We start from the raw sequence: 18,342 nt of genomic DNA on the forward strand, positions 1-18,342 counted from the left end.
GCAGTTATATGCTCACTGTAGAAAGAACATAGCTGTCTCATGGACATTCAAGGGCTCCATGAAAAGTATGTTTCCTATTTGGTAGGTAGGAGAAAAGAATAATGGGAGACACTGTTCCCAGGTTATATTGTACAACCATAGCACTGAGTTTGTTGCAGCAATAGTGACGCCTCCCTTTGGGTAATAGATAAGATTATCCTGTAGCAAAAAGTAGAAAGACCTTCATTGATCTTGGTTCATTCATCCAGAAAGAGATTCCAATTCCCTTATACACAGTATCTACATTATTCAAAACATTATGGGATGTTTTCTCCTTACCTCTCCATTAAGTTGATTACTTTTTGCTTGAAGAAATCATTCATCAATGTATTTATAGATTTATTCATTGATATCAGTCTTTGAGACTATTTAAAGATAAGTCTGTGTTTTGTTATTATCTGACTGTTTGTTTGAAGGAAGGAGAGGAAATATAAATTAAAGCATGCAATTTTAAAAGAGTTGCAGAAATGTGTTTTTGAGGGTGGCAGAACATGCAAGGAAGGTTGTTTTTAAAGGATTTCAGGACACTTGGCTTTATAAATAGAGGCCTAGAGTACAAAATCATGTGGAATTAAAAGCTAGCCAGGTGGTAACCATGCGATCACTGTCAATTGTCATAAAAGCCGATTTGGTTCACTAATCACTTTCAGAGAATGAAACCTGCCATTCTTACCAGGTCTGACTGCATTTAACTTGTAACGCAGACCAATGTGGTTGAATCTTAACTGTTTTTAGGAATGGCAATAAATGCTGACCCAACAAGTGAAATAAATTGATGAAAATAATTCCAAGTGAGCACAAATCCAAGAGGAACCATAATAAATCATGTCAGTAGTTCTCTATGGAATTCACATGTGGGAACCCCCTGCCATGGACCTGCTGGCCTGGGCAATGCTCAGTTAGCTAATTTTGATTTTTTTTCAAATCAACCTGTTGAGAAATGCAAATAGAATATCAACCCAGGTCTACTAGACTGGAGGTATGGACACTACTAGACTGTAATATGAACTCATTAACTGATCTTGTGGCTCTGCAGTTACTGTGAAATGTCAGTCTTGATTTCAGGCATGTTTTGGCTCATCTCTAGATCAGAAATCAACCCATTCAGAGATGTTATGGCAAACTTCTGAAGGTGGTGGGACTTGAACCCAGGCCTTTAGGCTCAGGGGTAGAGTACTATGGCACCACATGGGTTTTCCAGTCTGGTTTTCAATTTATTTTAATCAACCTGATCAGCGACGTTATTACAGAACTCTGGAAGAGGTGGGACTTGAACCTGGGCCTCTTGGTTCAAAGTTAGGGATACTACCATTGCACCACAAATGTGCTCAATACTCACTGCATCCCACATGGGACTTGAACCAACAATCACTAGCTTAGTAAGCCGATGCCCTGTCCATCAAGCCAGTGAGGCCATTAGTCTGAATTCCAATCCCTGGTTACTAACTAGCACCACCTGCTGGAGTTGTGCATGTACAAATGTTGGGTGAAGGTAGTTTGTTATTCATTTTCAATTTCACCAGTTCAATCAGTTTGCTGTCCATCCAGATTTATGCTAAAGTGATACCCTTTGGAAGAGATATTGGAACCTGTAGAACTAGCAAGAGGAGAAAAAATTAATGGGGGCGAGACGGAGACACTTCAAAGTATTTACATTTGGAAGTTATAAAATGGCCTTAGATTTGGCTGTGCTACCCAGTGGTGGCAACAGGGATTCTTACAGTCTGTCATGACACTCCGTTTTCTTCTTTATACAAAATTCCAGACAAAACTTATTAGAAAGAATTATTTGAGTATGACTAGGTCTTCAAGAATTGAGCCATTAAAGGAACAACTTCAATCTGAATTACTCCTGTAAATGTGTTATGGATTTTATCCCCACTAAATGTCAGGTTGACCAATTTAATAGTACACCTGCTTCCAATTCAGATAATTATGGCTGGAAAATGGGGCATGGGATTTGGTAATAGTTGATTATGGGTGGTGGGGTGAGGAATTCAGTAATAATCATTTGGGCTTAAGGGGTATTATGTCAGGGTCCTTTACTAGGAGAAGAGAAGAGCTATATTGGGTGGAAGGGGTCATTGTTTCCAGTATAAACTGCATTGAAAATAGTTTAAGAGGACTACTCTTGTTTCTCCAGCTTCTCAGTCAAGTAATTTTATTTTTAAAAACACCTTGTCATTTGTGCTGCACATCTCTTGTTGGTTATTGGTTTTGGGCAATTGTGTTCTCCAACAAAATCATTCTGTGCACATAATCACTTCTTTACTCCTGTAGGTTGCCAAGTTAACAGAGGTGCAGAAAGAGCTTTCTGATGTTGAAGCCAAGTTGAAAATGTCTGGCAAAGGTAAATATAGACCACTGAATGAGAACATATGTATGAATGAACCAGAATGATAGAATGTTGCTTTAGTGCTCTACTGAGCTGCTACTGAGATTTTAAACAAAATCTGCACCACCAGCCTTTTCCAAGTCAAAGAAAGAATTCAGCTGAAATCTTGAGCTTGATGGAAAGTTTTGTTGTAGCACTGATGGTAGGATAAATTTCAGCTATAACTTTAATGGCTGTGGGGTTTTTTTTGCTTGCTTGTGAATAAATGGGGCTCAAGCACTGATCCTTGTGGTACTGCACTATTCACTGCCTGCCACTCAGAATAGACCCATTTATTCCTACTCTCTGTTTCTTGTCTGTAAATCAATTCTTAATCCAAATTAATATACAAACCTCCATATCATGTTCTTTATCTTTGCCCACTACCTGCTATGAAGGATCTTATCAAAAGCCTTCTGAAAATTGAAATAAACCACATCCACTGGTTCACCCTTATCTGTTCTACTGGTTACATCACAAAAATGTCCAGTCGATTTGTTAAGCAGTATTTGCCACCATAAAACCATGCAGATTTGTTCAAACCCATGAAGGCCTTCCAAACATTCTGTCATCGTGTTTTTTTTGTAATAGACCCCAGCATTTTCCCACCACTGATGTTAAATTAACTGGTATGTTATTTTCCATTTTTTTTAACATAAATTCATCCACTGCCATAGTGCGACTTGAATCCATGTCTCAAGAGCATTAGTTTGGACTTCTGGATTAATAGTCCAATAATATTACCATGACCCCACCATTTCATCCTAACTAGTGATGAGAAACCAGTTGACTTGTAAGTATTTAGTATTATGATTCCATCTTTCAAATTCTCCCGAGATACTTTGCACAACAAGAATTGGGATGCATGTAAAAACTGCAGCCATTCTTGCACAATCAAGATGCTAAGCATGATCATTAGATAATAACAGTTTAGCCTTAGGTGGTGTTGGTTGAAGGAAAAAGATATTACTGTTAAGTCTGGCACTGTGAAAAATCTGAACATAAGGAGCTAATGTTAAGTAGTTACTTACATTATTTACTAATGATTATTTAACTTTTGCAGTCAGCCTCAGTAGCTGTCTCAGCAAACCAGTTGTAAGATTGTTGAGATCTGGCAAAGTTGAAGGCTGGGAAGTTTCAAGTTTTCACCGGTTAGGTCACAAGTGATTCTAAGTTGAACTTTTCAGTGCAATTCTGAGAGAATACTGCATTCATAGAGATACTATTATTCAAATTATGTGTTAAGCAACAAAATGGGTCTGTGTTTAGGTGGATATCACCAATTTTGTGTTTTTTTTTATTGATAAGCAACTTTTTTTCCAACATCTGGGCCAATATTCCTGCCTCAGTGCCACCAAAGGAACGCAGGCTACTGTTCATGAGAGTTTGCTGTGTGCAGGTGACTACATTATGAAGGACTACATTTCAAAAGTAAATCATTGTCAGTAAAATACTTTACCATGAGGAAGCACTTTTGGAAAATAAAATCAAGAGGAAAGAACTTGCATTAGTATATGTGCTTTCAGGATATCCCACAGTATTTCAGAGTAGTCTAAAATGTTGTCACTTTTTTTCTTAAAGACAATATCAGGCAGTCAAATTGTTCTCAGCTATGTCCCACAAGCATCATTAATGTGCTTTAATGTGTTGGCTGAGAAGAAAAAATGTCGACTGGAGCAACTTCATAAAGAATCCAAGACCAAAGGTTGTTAATTACTATTTCTTCACAGAATTATCTTTATGGTGGGGCTTCCTCTGTCAATTGCATCTCCTGCTTTGATTTGGGCAGGAAGCACCAGAACAGTTACATTAAATGAAGAAAAATCGAAGAATTGTGAACGCTGGAAATCAGAAACAAAATCAGAAATTGCTGGAAAATCTCAGCAGGTCTGTCAGCATTTGTGGAGAGAAATCAGAGTTAATGTTTTAGGTCCAGTGACCTTTGTAGAGGGCATAGGTTTAAGGTGAGAGGGGAAAGATTTAAAAGAGACCTGAGGGGCAACTTTTTCACACAGAGGGTGATGTGGAAATTGAACACACTGCCAGAAGAAGTGACAGAAGCAAGTAGAATTACAACATTTTAAGACATTTGGACAAGTACATAAATAGGAAAGGTTTAGAGGGATATGGGCCAAATGCAGGCAAATGGGACGAGTTCAGTTTAGGAAACCTGGTTGGCATGGACAAGTTGGACTGTATGACTCTACGCTAAACTTTTCCAGTAATTTCTGATTTTGAGAACAATTGTGTTGTTTAGATAAGATTAGCTTCTTCATTGTTTTCCTTTTTTCAAATGTAAGACTTGTATTTTTTAAAAATACAAGAACTAAAACCAAATGTAGCATGTAAATGCGTTAAACCATGGTTTAAATACATTTTTTGGGGAGAAAAGTGAGCAGGCACTTCCAAACCTTAAGCAAGGATGCCCAAGAACATAAGGGTATTGTGGATCAACCTACAGTATGCGAACTGCAGCAGTTCAAGAAGTCAGCTCACCACCACCTCGAGCACATCTATGGACAGGCAAGAATTGATGGCTAGCCGGCGATGCCATGTCCTATGAGTGAATAAATAAAAAAGATCACCTTGTGGTTCAATGGCTGACTCCCGTCATAAAATCTAGTCCATAAGATCAGCAATAGGTATTGAACCTATCCCACTGTTTGGTGCGGCCATGATTGAATTGTACCTCAATTACTTTTATCTACCTTTCCTTCATTTCCCTTGAAATATCACTTCTAAAGATACTAACAGCGTTGCTTGTGTTTTTTTAAGGAGCTAAGGTAATAAATCTAACGTTCCTTAAAGCTAGAGTCAACAGACAGTGGGGAGGTAAAATAAACTGAGAGTATTAGTGTTATTGGGAAAGGATCTCACTCAGCATGTCATTAGGTGCTCTTCCAGCAATATTTTATTCTGGAAAGTGTTAGGAGAAAAAGTAGCATGAAGCCTTGCTATGATGAAACCCATAAACAAAGGGTCTGCTGACTCTCATTGCAATGGTTCACATCTGAATGCTAGCTACTGGAGTAGGGTAGTCAGAAGTTCACATAGAATAATATAGGGATCAGGGAGGGACAGGATGGGTACTGCCAGATGTCAGTTGCCTAACAGGAAACATGTCAGTGTTGCTGAACAAAGAGACCTTGGAGTGCAGGTTCATAGTTCTTTGAATGTGGATTTGCGCACCAGAAGACATTTGGCGTGCTTGCCTTTATTGTTCAGTGCATTGAGTATTGAGGTTGAGAGGTCAATGTGCAGAACATTGGTTAGGTCACTTTTGGAATACTGCATTCAATTCTCATCTCCCCGCTACAGGAAGGATGTTGTGAAACTTGAAAGGGCTCAAAAAAAGTTTATAATCATGTTGCCAAGATTGAAAGGTTTAATCTATTAGGAGAGGCTTAATAGGCTGGGGCTATTTTCCCTGAAGCATCAGAGGCTGAGGGGTGACCTTGCAGAGGTTTATAAAATCATGAGGGGCATGGATAACATAAATAGACAAAGTCTTTCTGGGGTGGGGCAGTCCAGAACTAGAGGGCATAGGTTTAAGCTTAAAAATATAAAAGCGACCGAAGGAGCAGTTTTTTCAGAGGGTGGTACATGGATGGAATGAGCTGCCAGAGGAAGTGTTGGAGGCTGGTTCGATTGCAACATTTAAAAGGCATCTGGATGGGTATATGCATAGATAGGGTTTCGAGGGATATAGGTAAAATGCTGGCAAATGGGACTAGATTAATTTAGGATATCTCGTTAGCTTGGATGAGTTGGACCAAAAGGTCTGTTTCCATACTGTACAGCTTTATGACTCTGTTTCATAATAGCCCTGTCTACAGACAATTAGAATGAGTCGAAATGTATTTCTGCAAAATGCTCCTATGCATTGGTTCCAACACCGACAGTAACATTTTATTTGTAGAGAAAATACCATTTTTGTCATTGAAACATTTTAAAAACATATAGCAGAACATATTAATTGATGTGAAAAGGCGCACATTTGAATGTAGCTAACTTTTTATTTATTTGTGTTTTTACATGTCTCAATTAAGATTCTGCAGTGGACCACAAAACTTAATCTGACAAAAGGCGACTAGTATAAAATTCTGCATTGTGCATCTCAATGAAACGCAGATTAAGTTCTGCTGTTTAGTTTTGAATGAATCTCTCAGAGCAAAACAATTCTAAGTTTAAATCTGCCCTTGGTTGTGCTTTGTGGAGGTTGCCATGCATCATCTTATTGATTTGACCTCCAGGCGATTTGTTACCTAAGCTCCTGTTGCAGACAGGAACAGCATGATAATAAATCTCAATACCAACCGTGCCCCACACACTCGCACTCTTCCTCCCGCTCTTGTCTGTTCTTCCCTTTTCCTCCACCCACATCTTTCCACAATCAGTCGATGAATTGTGTGATGAGTAGTGTATCCTAAAGGAATAATGGTTCTAAAAAATGTTCCACTCCACAAATCCTTTTAATGCACAGAAATTTATCCCTTTGAATATCCACAATTTTTGCCCTGTTGCATGTTTTCCACAGCTGCAATGCTATGAGAGATTGCCTTGAAGTTTTCAATTACTCAGCATGAGAAAAGCTTCATTACAGAGTCTTTAATGGTTTCCTTGAAGTCTATACAGGACCCACGTGGTCAGTAATCTGGACAAGTTACTCGGGGTGAAAGTCTCAAACGTTTGAAGATGCAAATTTGGAAATGAGGAATTTCAAACTAAAAGGGAAAAAGCTTTTTCACCCAAAGTTTAATAAATGTAAGTAACAATGAATCAGGAAAGGAAAAAACAAAACAAGCAGGAACTGGTGGCATGGTGGCTCAGTGGTTAGCATTGTTGCCTTACAGCACCAGGGACCCAGGTTCCATTCCAGTCTTGGGCGACTGACTGTGTGGAGTTTCTCCCCGTGGCTGCGTGGGTTTCCTCCGGCTGCTCCGGTTTCCTCCCACAATCCAAAGATGTTCAGGTTAGGTGAATTGGTCATTATAAATTGCCCATAGTGTTAGGTGCATTAGTCAGAGGGAAATGGGTCTGGGTGGGTTGCTCTTCGGAGGGTCAGTGCGGACTGAAGGGCCTGTCTCCACACTGTAGCGAATCATCTAATCTAAATCATCAGTCAAAGAAATGAAGTAGATTATGTAAATGGATTCAGCAAGTAATGGGATATTGTACAGGAGGAGGAAAGGATTGAGGGATATAGTGTTAACAGGTGGTGTTGTGATCAGTCAAAGGAAAAAAGATTGCTCAGGTCAAGTGTCCTTGTTACTAAAAGCACTTTGTAAAATTCAATTTTCAGAATAATTCCTACGCAACAGATATGAGACTTCTTTCATATTCTGAAATCGATGGTTTTTATTTCAATGGACACCAGCTAATAAAGTTAATGTGGAGCAAGGTGAAGTCAATCATTTTAGGCGACAGAATAATGGTGATCATACACTAAGCAATACAGAAGTCGGATCCATAGTTCTTTAAGAGGTCCTTTTGATGACACTCATTTTCTAAAGAAAAACCTTCATAAAAGCTCTTCTGTTTTATAAATAATGGTACAGAGTACAAAAGCAATGATGGGATGCTAAACTTGTGCAAATTATTGAATAGATCGCAGGCTAGGCATCATCAGGTATAGGATATATGACCCAGTTAGTCTTGCCTGTTTTAATTCAACATAGTTGAGTCCCCTACTTCAAAAAGGTGCCTCAGTCATGGAGGGCTATCAATACGCAGGATAAGGTATGAGGCAGAAACTTGAAAAAAATGGATGTCACTTTTATGAACAAATGAAAAGTTTAAAAGGAATCCCCACAATTTTATCAAAATTCAGATATGTTGATGAAGAGGTTAAGGAAAAGTTTTCATGGTTGGTTTGCAATAGATCATCACCAAATGAACAGTGTTGATATGCTGTGAGGATTGTACCAAAAACAGTAGTATGTGCATAATTTGTAATAGCTTTTTTAAGGGAATTACATGAATATTTAAAAAGCGAAATGTATATGGGTAAGGAAGCGAAGGCAAATGAATAAAGCCATAAGAAATAGAAGCAGAATTAGGCCTTTCAACCCATCAAGTCTCCACTGCTGTTCGATCATGGCTAATTTATTTCTCAACCGTATTCTGCCTGCTCCCCATAACCTTGATCCCCTTACCAATCAAGAATCACGTTCCTCATGAATGGTAGTGTTGGCTCGAAGGGCCGAATGGCCTACTTCTGCACCTATTGTCTATTCTGCCACATCTTGTGGCCTTAAAATTGAAGTTACCATATAAGGTGAAAAGTTTTAGAAAAGGGATATACAGCTATAAAGCAACAAGGTACAATGTTTGGACTTCGTGTATCAATTGTGTTTTTGTTCTATGCTGTATTGTTCTCTGTTCTAAATTCAACAAAGTATCTAGCATTTTGCAACCAAGAGAAGTGTTTCAGGAAGGCAGTGAGATAGTAGATGTGTCTGCATCTTGTGTATCTAGAACTGCTTTGCAAAGAGCAATCATTCTGTGATGTGAAACTCTGGAGAGAAAACTTCCCTGGAGAAGGAGACAGGTAGATTTTTGAGTCATTTTGATTGAATTGTGATGGATCAAACTAACTTTTGAATTCTTATCTGTCCTGTGAAATGGGTGCAGTATCCAAATAAGTGCACAAAGTATGGGGAATATAAAGACAAACTAGTTTATCAATACTAGATCTTGAGTTTAATCATTCAGATTGTTATCAATTTAATAAGGATTCAAATGCTTATCTTTAAACTGTGCTGTCATTTTCATCACAGACTGTGTGCAAGCCCCTGGGGAAGATCCTTTGGATGCTTTCATGACCAAGATCCGAACAGGAGCAACAGTAGATAGCGTCACTCGAAAGAAATTGCACGTTAAATCCTTTGAACTGAAAAGGGAGCAGCAAAGGCTACAGAAACTAATAAAGATAGTGACACCAGCAGATCTACCGGAGCTGAAAATGGAGTAAGTCAAGTATGCAGTCCTAAACTTTTATTGCAGTGTTGTCATTCAATCTACATATGGTTACGTCAGTAGATAGATAATGTTTGCCCTCTGCACTTGAACAACGCTGCTAATCCCTCATTGCCAAAAGGAGGAACATGTCTAGGCCATTTAACCTCTCATAACTGTTTCACCATTCACTTAGTGACTCAGCTGTCGCTTAACTTCATTTACCCATCTTGATCCATACCCCATGATACCCTTTGATAAGAAAAATCCATCATTTCTGGTATTGGTACTCACCCTGCCCTACCCAGTCTCTCAAGACTTTATTTAGAGACAAGGTTTGAAATTTCCTATGTCTGAAAAATGCTTCCTGATTTTCTCCTAATGACGATGATATTGTCACACTCCATTGTTCTGAACTCCCCCACTGGAGGAAATCGCTTCCCTCTGTCAACTCATTAATCATCTTCATTAAATCGCCCTTTAATTTTCTGTCCTCAAAGGAATATAAACTACTATACGTGATAGTATTATCCAAATGGTGAGACAAGGAACATCTAATTGAGTCCTAATGAGTTCTGATGAAGGGTGCCAATCTGAAATGTTAACTTTCCTGCTCCTCCAATGCTGCCTGACCTGCTCTGCTTTTCCAGCTTCACATTTTATCAACATCTAATTTCATCTCACTATTTATTTAGGTAACCTCAGGTGGGAGTGAGATAGAAACAAAAGGCCTATCAAATATCCCACTTCTCTGAATAATGAGTAATTTTGCATCACAAAGCTTCAACTTGCTTCAAATTTTCAAGAATGGAGAGGAATTTTTTGAGACCTAAATGCATCCAGGCCTTAAAGTTTTGGAAAATCATTGGTGAACCTCCTGCCATTGACATTCATGGGCAGAACTTTTGCGGGAATACGTTGTGTTCCTGATGTGCTGCTCAAGGCCCAGATGCTGGCAATGGGACTTTGAAAATACTGTCTGCAATTTACTTAGATTCATATAATACTAGAATTGACATTTAGAAAATAGAATCTCAAAAAGATTACTTTGGAATAGCAAGAAGCAGGGCTAATTTTTCCATACGTTAAACCCTAATCTAGCAACCTTGGCTAATTGTGCATCTTGGTACAAATATAGACAAAAGAACTGAACTCAGGAGGTGAGAAGAAAGTGACTGGTCTTGACATCAAGGCAGCATTTGACTGAGTTTAGCATCAAAGAATCCCAGCTGGAGTCAATTTAACCATCTTCAGCTGCTTCATCAATGTCTGATAAGATCAGACAATGTTTACACAATGTTCAGCACCATTTGGGGCACCTCAGATACTGAAACAGTTTATATCCAAATGCAGGAAGACCTGGACAACATCCAGGCTTGGGCTGATGAGTAATATTTGTGTCACACGGGTGCGAGGCAGTTATAATTTCCAACAAGAGACTATTTAACCATTGCCCCTTGACATACAGTGATATTAACATTGCTGAGTTCCCCAACATCAATATACTGTGGGTTTCCATTGACCAGAAACCAAACTGGACTAGTCATTTAAATACTGTGGCTGCAAAACCAGATCAGAGGCTAGGATCTTGCAGTGAGTAACCTTTTGACTTCTACCATCAAGTGGACAAAGGTCAACAAGACTGAAGTGGTGCTTTTACCTGCATGCTCAACTCAAAGAAAACACTATTTTGACTAAGACATGCACCATTTGTCTCTACCATGCTGAATAAAAATCTTGAAATTCCCCACCTGTTGCCATCTCATATTGACACCTAAAGCAAATCAACAGTCACTCATTGCAGTATTTGAAGATGATATAACTGAACCATAAGATGTCAGTAGATTTTCTAATTTTTAATGGTAGCTGTTGGAATTTTAGCTTCTCATAACTTGGCTTTGGATATCAAATTCAACTTGATTAATCATTTGATAGAGAACTTCTTTTAGTAATCCTGTAAAGAATCATTCCCACATGTGCATGCACAATCTGTGAATTCTCTGTCCTTCATACAGTTTCCTCTCGTAGCACAATTTTAATGCTATGCAAGATTTTGTGCTGTAGTCTCTGGAGTGAGACTTGAACTCTGTCTTTCTGACTGTGATACAGGATTGCTACCAACCGTGCTACAGCTGACGCTTTATGATTCAGCTGCTCAGTATTTAAGTTTTCAGTCATCAGGGACGTCATCCATGCTAATCCTGAAGATGGTGATGACTTGTGAGGAGGTGCAGTTCCATACGTTAAGGGAGTATTTTTTCCAGATGGGTTGTTGACCGGCTATTTCATTAATTCTGATCTGACTCGATTCAATCCTCACGCAACAGTTATGTACTTGTAGCAAAGCTAATTGTTAATAATAAACTGATGCCTCAACCCCAGCCCAAGCATGCAAAGTCGAGTTGTGGCTCTACAGTCTGACAATCTCCAACAGACCACTGCTGGTTTGGAGAGTTCCTGATTTCATTACCTAAAGTCCCACTTTATGCAAAACTCATGGAACTCTTTAAAATGTTTGTTTTTTATTTAATACCAAAAATGGCATTAGTGAGAGTTACAAAGTCTCAGTTTCTTATACTGCAGGGGGCAGTATTGGGTATTGGAAAACTCTTATATAAAAAGATAAGTTTCAGAATGAGAATGAATATAGATGTACAACTTGCATGAGCTGAAATTCCTGCTACTTAAAAGTTTAATTGGATAATACAACTTGGGAAAGGTATTGAAGATGATTTAAGTTTAAAAGAAAACGTTTTATTCCAAGGATTGCAAGTCAGGCTGGAGATGCAGAACCCAAACCTAAGAAAATTGCTGTGCCCATGTTTGGGGCAATGAAGGGCGGAAAAAAGTATAAACTGAAGACAGGCACCATTGGGGTAAGTGAAGTGAAATATGATTTTTATCTAATGAAGAACTTACTCTACACACTTTGCTGTTGACATAATTTGACTACTACTACCGGGACATAAATATTCTTTTAACAACTAGGCAATCATAGCAATGCCATGGAAGATTCACTGGTTAATCTATTCCATCTGTTTTTATCTATTTAAATTTAAATTTTGTTGAGAATGAGTGTCAACGACCTTGCCAAGGCTCCAATTTAAAAGAGTTACCGAGATCCGATGAAGGAGTTGAATGAACATTTGTGCAGATACAGTCATTAACCCAATCGAGCATCAGTATAAACTATCTTTGTCAGTTTTATTCTGAGACTTTGCTGAACTCAACAACCCTTTAAAGTCAATTGCATAGTGCTTATAGTATAGAAACTGACCATTCAGTCGAATAGGTGGCTCAGTGGTTGGCACTGCTGCCTCACAGCACAGGGACCTGGGTTCGATTCCTTCCTCGGGCAACTGGCTGTGTGGAGTTTGCACATTCTCCCCGTGTTTGCTTGGGTTTCTTCCCACAGTCCAAAGGTGTGCAGGTCAGATGAATTGGTGTTGCCATAGTGTTAGATGCATTAATCAGAGGGAAATGGGCCTGGGTGGGTTACTGTTGGAGGGTCAGTGTGGACTTGTTGCACTGAAGGGTCTGTGTTCCACAGTATAGGGAATCTAATCTAGGGCCTTGCCAATGTTCCCATTCCACATGAGTACTTTCTTTGTCAAAAGCACAGGATCAAGAGAAATTTTGAACAAATGAGTAAGTGGAGTAGGCCTTCAAACCTACTGTGCCATTCCTGGAGGTGAGTACAGCAATGCATCACATCCTTGGCTGTGAATTGCTGGATGTCCAAGCCAATTAAAAATGCAAAATGCCTGTCTTTCTTTTAAATATGGTGGCCTTGATGATACCTGAGGGGTCCTTCGCCAAATCTTCCTACATTTTTTTTAATCCAGCAAACTGGCAAAATATTGGTGTTTTCTCCCCCTTTCTCCTGTAGCAGTGATTTAAAGATGAGTGCCTCAGTAAAAACAAATTGGATCACTATGTGTTTAAGAATTTAAAACCCCCCACAGGCCGCTCTGGTTGTAAAATGAGATATTTATGCAGCATGACAAGAAGCTTGATTATTTAACATGAAAATCTATCATCTGAATTATTGATAGCTAAAGAGGTAGTAAACCTTTTTAGCTGCAGAACTTTAAATTACTTATGAGATTGGACTGAGCCACAGGGTAAAATAAGCTGTGTCTGTGTTTCCAATGGTAACTGTAAGGATCTTACTGTGGCTACTAATTATTGCCTCCTCTTTCCCTCTCGCTGACAGTTAACTAGATATTCATTGTAGGAGTAAATGACTTAGCTGCTTGATCTTGGCTGGTAAATTGAAGCTTTGCTCACACCTCAGTAGTTTTTGTTTTTAACTGCTGAGTTTAGTTTTCATCTCTTCATAGCATGGTGAGTTGTGAAGTAAGCCAAGCCAAAGTCACATCTATATCTGATAGTCGTTCGTTCCTTATAAATAGCAAAAGGATTAGGGAAGATAAAGTGGATTGTTTTTGCACAAAGTTTCAGATCTTGCATGTTTAAATATGTTTATTGCTGTTGTTACAAATCAGCATTCTTTCCATTTACTTTTTGAGCCCTCTGGCTGAGTTCACTTCCTATTTTTGACATGTGATAGCATTTTGGAAATTAACCAGGTTGTATCACACTGCTTCCTTCATTACTAAGCTTCAGTTACCTTATTTTTAATCAGCAAGAAGCTTCTCCTCAAAATCAAGGAGAGCCAAAAGGAGAAAGGAAATGGGTTAAATGTTGGGCGAATCAAATTAAGCATGGATGTCTGAACTTGGAGGGGCGGGGGGGTGGTAGTGTAATAACAGAGAATCACAAGAAATAGGAGCAGAAGCAGGCTTTTTCGCCCAGTGGGTCTGCTCCACCGTTCAAGAAGGTCATAGCTGATCATTCCTTAACTCCCTGCCTCCCTCCCAAAATCTGTCTAACTCAACCATGAATGTACTCAAAGACGCAGCCTCCACTGTGCTCTGGAGGAGAGAATTCCATACACTTAATGACCCTTTGACATGTGAAATTCATCCTAATCTCCACCTTAAGTAGGAATCCCTTTTATTATGAAATTGTCCCCTGTAGAGGACTGTTTTAGGCTCCCCAATGAGATAAAATAATGATGATGGGCGGTATGGTACCTCTGGGTTTAGAACTGATTCAGAAGCAAGTTGCCACAGCCCACACGTTTTCCAGTGGCGGACTAATTGACTGAAGAGCAGATTGAGTGAACATGTAAATGAGTGCAGGATGCAGACAGGATTACTGAAATGCAAGCCTGCTTTAAACCAATTGTGGCAGATGTCTGGGGAAATAAATTGTTCAAGAACCTGAGAGATAGGATCAGATCTTGAGGTAGAGGTATGCTGCTTGGTTCTCAAATGCTGACTCATACATTCTCCTGGAGATCGTGAGAGAAGAGGGAGGCCTCTTTCCAGAGAGAAGAAGGGGAAGCCCACGCAGCCTCACAAAACGGTCACTGGGCAAAACAATAAGCAACAGAAATGTAGCCTGAAGCAATACAAGAAAAGGTGCAGTGATCTTCATTCTGGTAAGATGAGTGCATCCTGAGTCTCTGGCAAGCCTCTGACTATTCAGTTTTCCTCAGCCTGATAGTACATGCTGTTTCTGAGCACAATCCAGGGTATTTACTATTTGAACAGACTGCATTCCACCTCAGTTAGGCTTAGCGTCTGAACACAGAAACCCGTGTTTGCAGCTTCCTAGGTTTATGAGTAAAGGCACTGGTCAAAAGGATGAACAGGGCTTATTTTCTCTTTCTTTCTTAATCTTTGTCTTTGCATGAGGAAAATAGGCAAATCCTACCAGCAGAGGGCTGTCACTGGAGAGGGTGTGCTGCAGCTCACCACATCATTACCATGAAAACAGCCATAGTTGTGTAGATCCAAGTGAGCAATGGAGAAAGGTAACTCAGAGGAGAGAATGAAAAGTTATTGCAATCTGTAGATGAAGGGGTTGGAGTGCATTGCCCATCCCACCCAGCTTGCAACATGCCAAGGGCAACTGAATTGGGATACCTCAGCACTTAAGTGGCTTCTGCCAGAGTTTTTACGATGATCTCCCTTGTATCACCTATAGTTTTGATCATAGTGACATATCTGCATCCTGCCACAGCACCAGGAAGATAGATTATGGCTGAGGCACCATTGAAGGGTTGAGGCAGTCATTGAGGAGGTCAAGGGAGCCACTATTCTTCATCAGTGGCCCTTTTGATCCCTCTGATTGAGGGACCATCTGTGAATTTGGGCTTGGTGACAAGAACAATGGCTATCAGCTGCAGGCAGATGCCAAAGAGAAGGATGCTGCTGCCTTATCTAAGGCCATCAGATGTTGCTTATGGTTTAGAGTTCACTGAGAACAGAGTGCATTAAATCTGCTAGAGCATCATGTGGTTCACTGAAGCACACCCTATTTGTAAGTGTGCACCTTTAAGATACCCTATAAATATTGACAACATGATTTCATAAGTGTGAGCTTTCACTTTTCAGTGGTAAGACTGGAAAAGAAGGAAGACATGGTGAAGGAAAGGAAAGAGTTTGAAAGGGGTCAATGAGACACCTGGACAGATATGTATTATTCATTATTTCATGATTTGTATCTTCAGTGAAAGTGTTCTCAGACGAACCAAATGGTTTCCAGAGGCCAACCCCTGTGGGGTCAGGAGAGCTCAATTGATTGTAGATGAGTCCTGAACTGATGATACCTTTGAATACTGCACTAGTCCCACCACCACTCAACATGACCTGTGCACCTCTTCACTCTGCAATATCTTTATTACATACCTGCTCCCTATTGCTGTGATGAGCTATATCATTTCAAGGTCCACAACCTTCTAGACAAGGTTAGGTGAATTGGCCATGCTAAATTGCCCATAGTGTTAGGTGAAGGGGTAAATGTAGGGGAACGGGTCTGGGTTGCACTTTGGCGGGTTGGTGTGGACTTGTTGGGCCGAAGGGTCAGTTTCCACACTGTAAGTAATCTAATCAAATCTAAACATGTTATAGTGAGTGCAACAGACACTGTGCACAATGCAATGACACCACTGTGTGTGAGGAACGTTGTATAGGGTGCCACCTGATCTGTCCAAGCACCAGAACCATGTATTCAGTAGCCCAATGGCCAATCCAATGGTGGTCCTTATGAACAAATAGCTTTGGTTGTTGTGCCTCTGTGATTCTCTCTCGGCAGAAGGTGAGTCACCATCTCTTTAAGGAACAACTTTGTTCGCTAGCTTCCGTCCACAAGGTTTGGGGGTGGAGTGGAGAACTGTGATGCTTTGGGCTGCCAACAATGCAGGAGTCATGGCAGCTAGTGGAACAATGAGCATGCACATAATGGTGCCCCAAAAGGCAAGCTCCTGCATTTGCAAGCCAAATGAACATTGAGGGAGCTGGATACTTATAATTATTGATGAAACTCACTGGCCATTCACCCACACACAATTGATAATACCCTACATTATGGCAATTGTCGTAATGGAGACAAAACTCACTGCCTTTTGTGCCTCTAAGGCCCCATCTATTTGAAAGTTATTTATTATCCAATAAATGTAGGGCATTGTGATCTGTGAGATAAAGTGGTCCATTGCTGATTCTTGAAAGGAGCCAAAGACGTTGCTCAAGGACTCGGTGAGTTTGACAGCTACTGGCAGGACGTGATAAGTAGGACTGCAAGTTGTGAATTCTTCCAAGACAAAGATTTAAATCTCAGTGACCTTCATCTGGCTCATGCCCAGAGCTCTGTCTCTGTTACTGAGGAAGTTGATTCTCCTTGCCATTTAGCCCAAAATCAAAGAACTGTAATCTCGTTATCAACTGTTACCTTACTTGCATTTAGCTGTAATCTCAATGATTTCTGGATCCTAACCTGCTCCTCGTATAACCCCGAGTTGAGAGGGTCACAATCTCTTCCATTGTCCAAGCCCTTCGGCACTACACTCTAGCACAACTTCTACCACCCAATGAAATCTGTGTGTCAATAGTCCTTCACTATGTCCCCTTTTAAGAGCCCTGCTAAGTTAGTGATGAGGCCATGACGCCATCCCCATTAGGTTGTCACTTACAATACAGTCTCTTACTCAATGTGTTTTCATCAAAATTCCAAAGTGCCCCTCAATGAGCTGACAGTAAGCCGATAATTATTGGCCTTATTTCCAAATCAGGTGGCATGTATCTGCAAACTATGGAAAAATGCCAGCAGCAGGAACAGTAAGATCAACACACCACCTGAAGGCACTAATTTTCATACCTCCTTTTTGTGTCCACCTCAATTGAAATTCAGTCAGGTACTTTGAATGCTTCACAGTAGATAAACCTTTTTGCGGCACCCTAAGGATGTGGAATGTGTTAGATATGTGCAAATATGGTTTTGAATAAAGCTAAAGCTACAGTTTCCACACTGTAGGGAATCTAATCAAATATATGAACGTCTGTTTTAATCTTTCAGTTTTAATTTAATGGTGCATTAACAAAGGTGAAGGGTGACAAATGTTGCTAGTTGATGAATAGACTATTTGGAGTACCTGATGTCAATAGTAGATGCTTCCATTGTAAGAACACCAGAGAAACATTTTGAGAAGAACGTCCTCTAACTTGCCTAACAATATGCCTCCAATCAAATTTGAGAAGAACACCAGACTGGTTTCAATTTACACATCAGTTATTCCCATATTTTAGCTGAGTAAGATTACTAAACCAGGAGATTATTTTCCCTGTACTCAGGCTCATTAGTAACTAGTTTCGTGCTACTCAGTGGCATTTAGTGAATAAACCTTACAGACAGCAGGCAATAAAAAGGTTTTTCTCTAATTAATTGAGCTACTTTGAACCCCAGTGATTAAAGAGAGTCATTTAACTATAGAGAACATTCAGTGGCTCTCCCATACATAGACAGCATGCATCTGTTTTTCAAAAGCGTGTTTTTAAAAAAAATGAATGTTTACAAACCGAAAACTCTAACTCCCGTTGTTAAAAAAAAGTCTTGAATTTTATGAG

At 39.7% G+C, this 18,342-nt stretch overlaps 1 protein-coding gene across 1 annotated transcript in view; it reads left to right on the forward strand.

The window, feature by feature from the left end:
• The window catches only part of slc4a1ap (solute carrier family 4 member 1 adaptor protein), a 137,963-nt gene that overhangs the window by 66,783 nt on the left and 52,838 nt on the right, over positions 1-18,342 (forward strand). Inside the window, exons 8-10 of the mRNA XM_072551149.1 lie at positions 2,320-2,389; positions 9,193-9,382; positions 12,135-12,246. Of these exons, the coding sequence (XP_072407250.1) occupies positions 2,320-2,389; positions 9,193-9,382; positions 12,135-12,246 (372 nt within the window). The remainder of the gene's footprint in view (positions 1-2,319; positions 2,390-9,192; positions 9,383-12,134; positions 12,247-18,342) is intronic.

This window comes from Chiloscyllium punctatum, chromosome 3 (assembly GCF_047496795.1).
Source record: "Chiloscyllium punctatum isolate Juve2018m chromosome 3, sChiPun1.3, whole genome shotgun sequence".
Taxonomy (NCBI): Eukaryota; Metazoa; Chordata; class Chondrichthyes; order Orectolobiformes; family Hemiscylliidae; genus Chiloscyllium; species Chiloscyllium punctatum.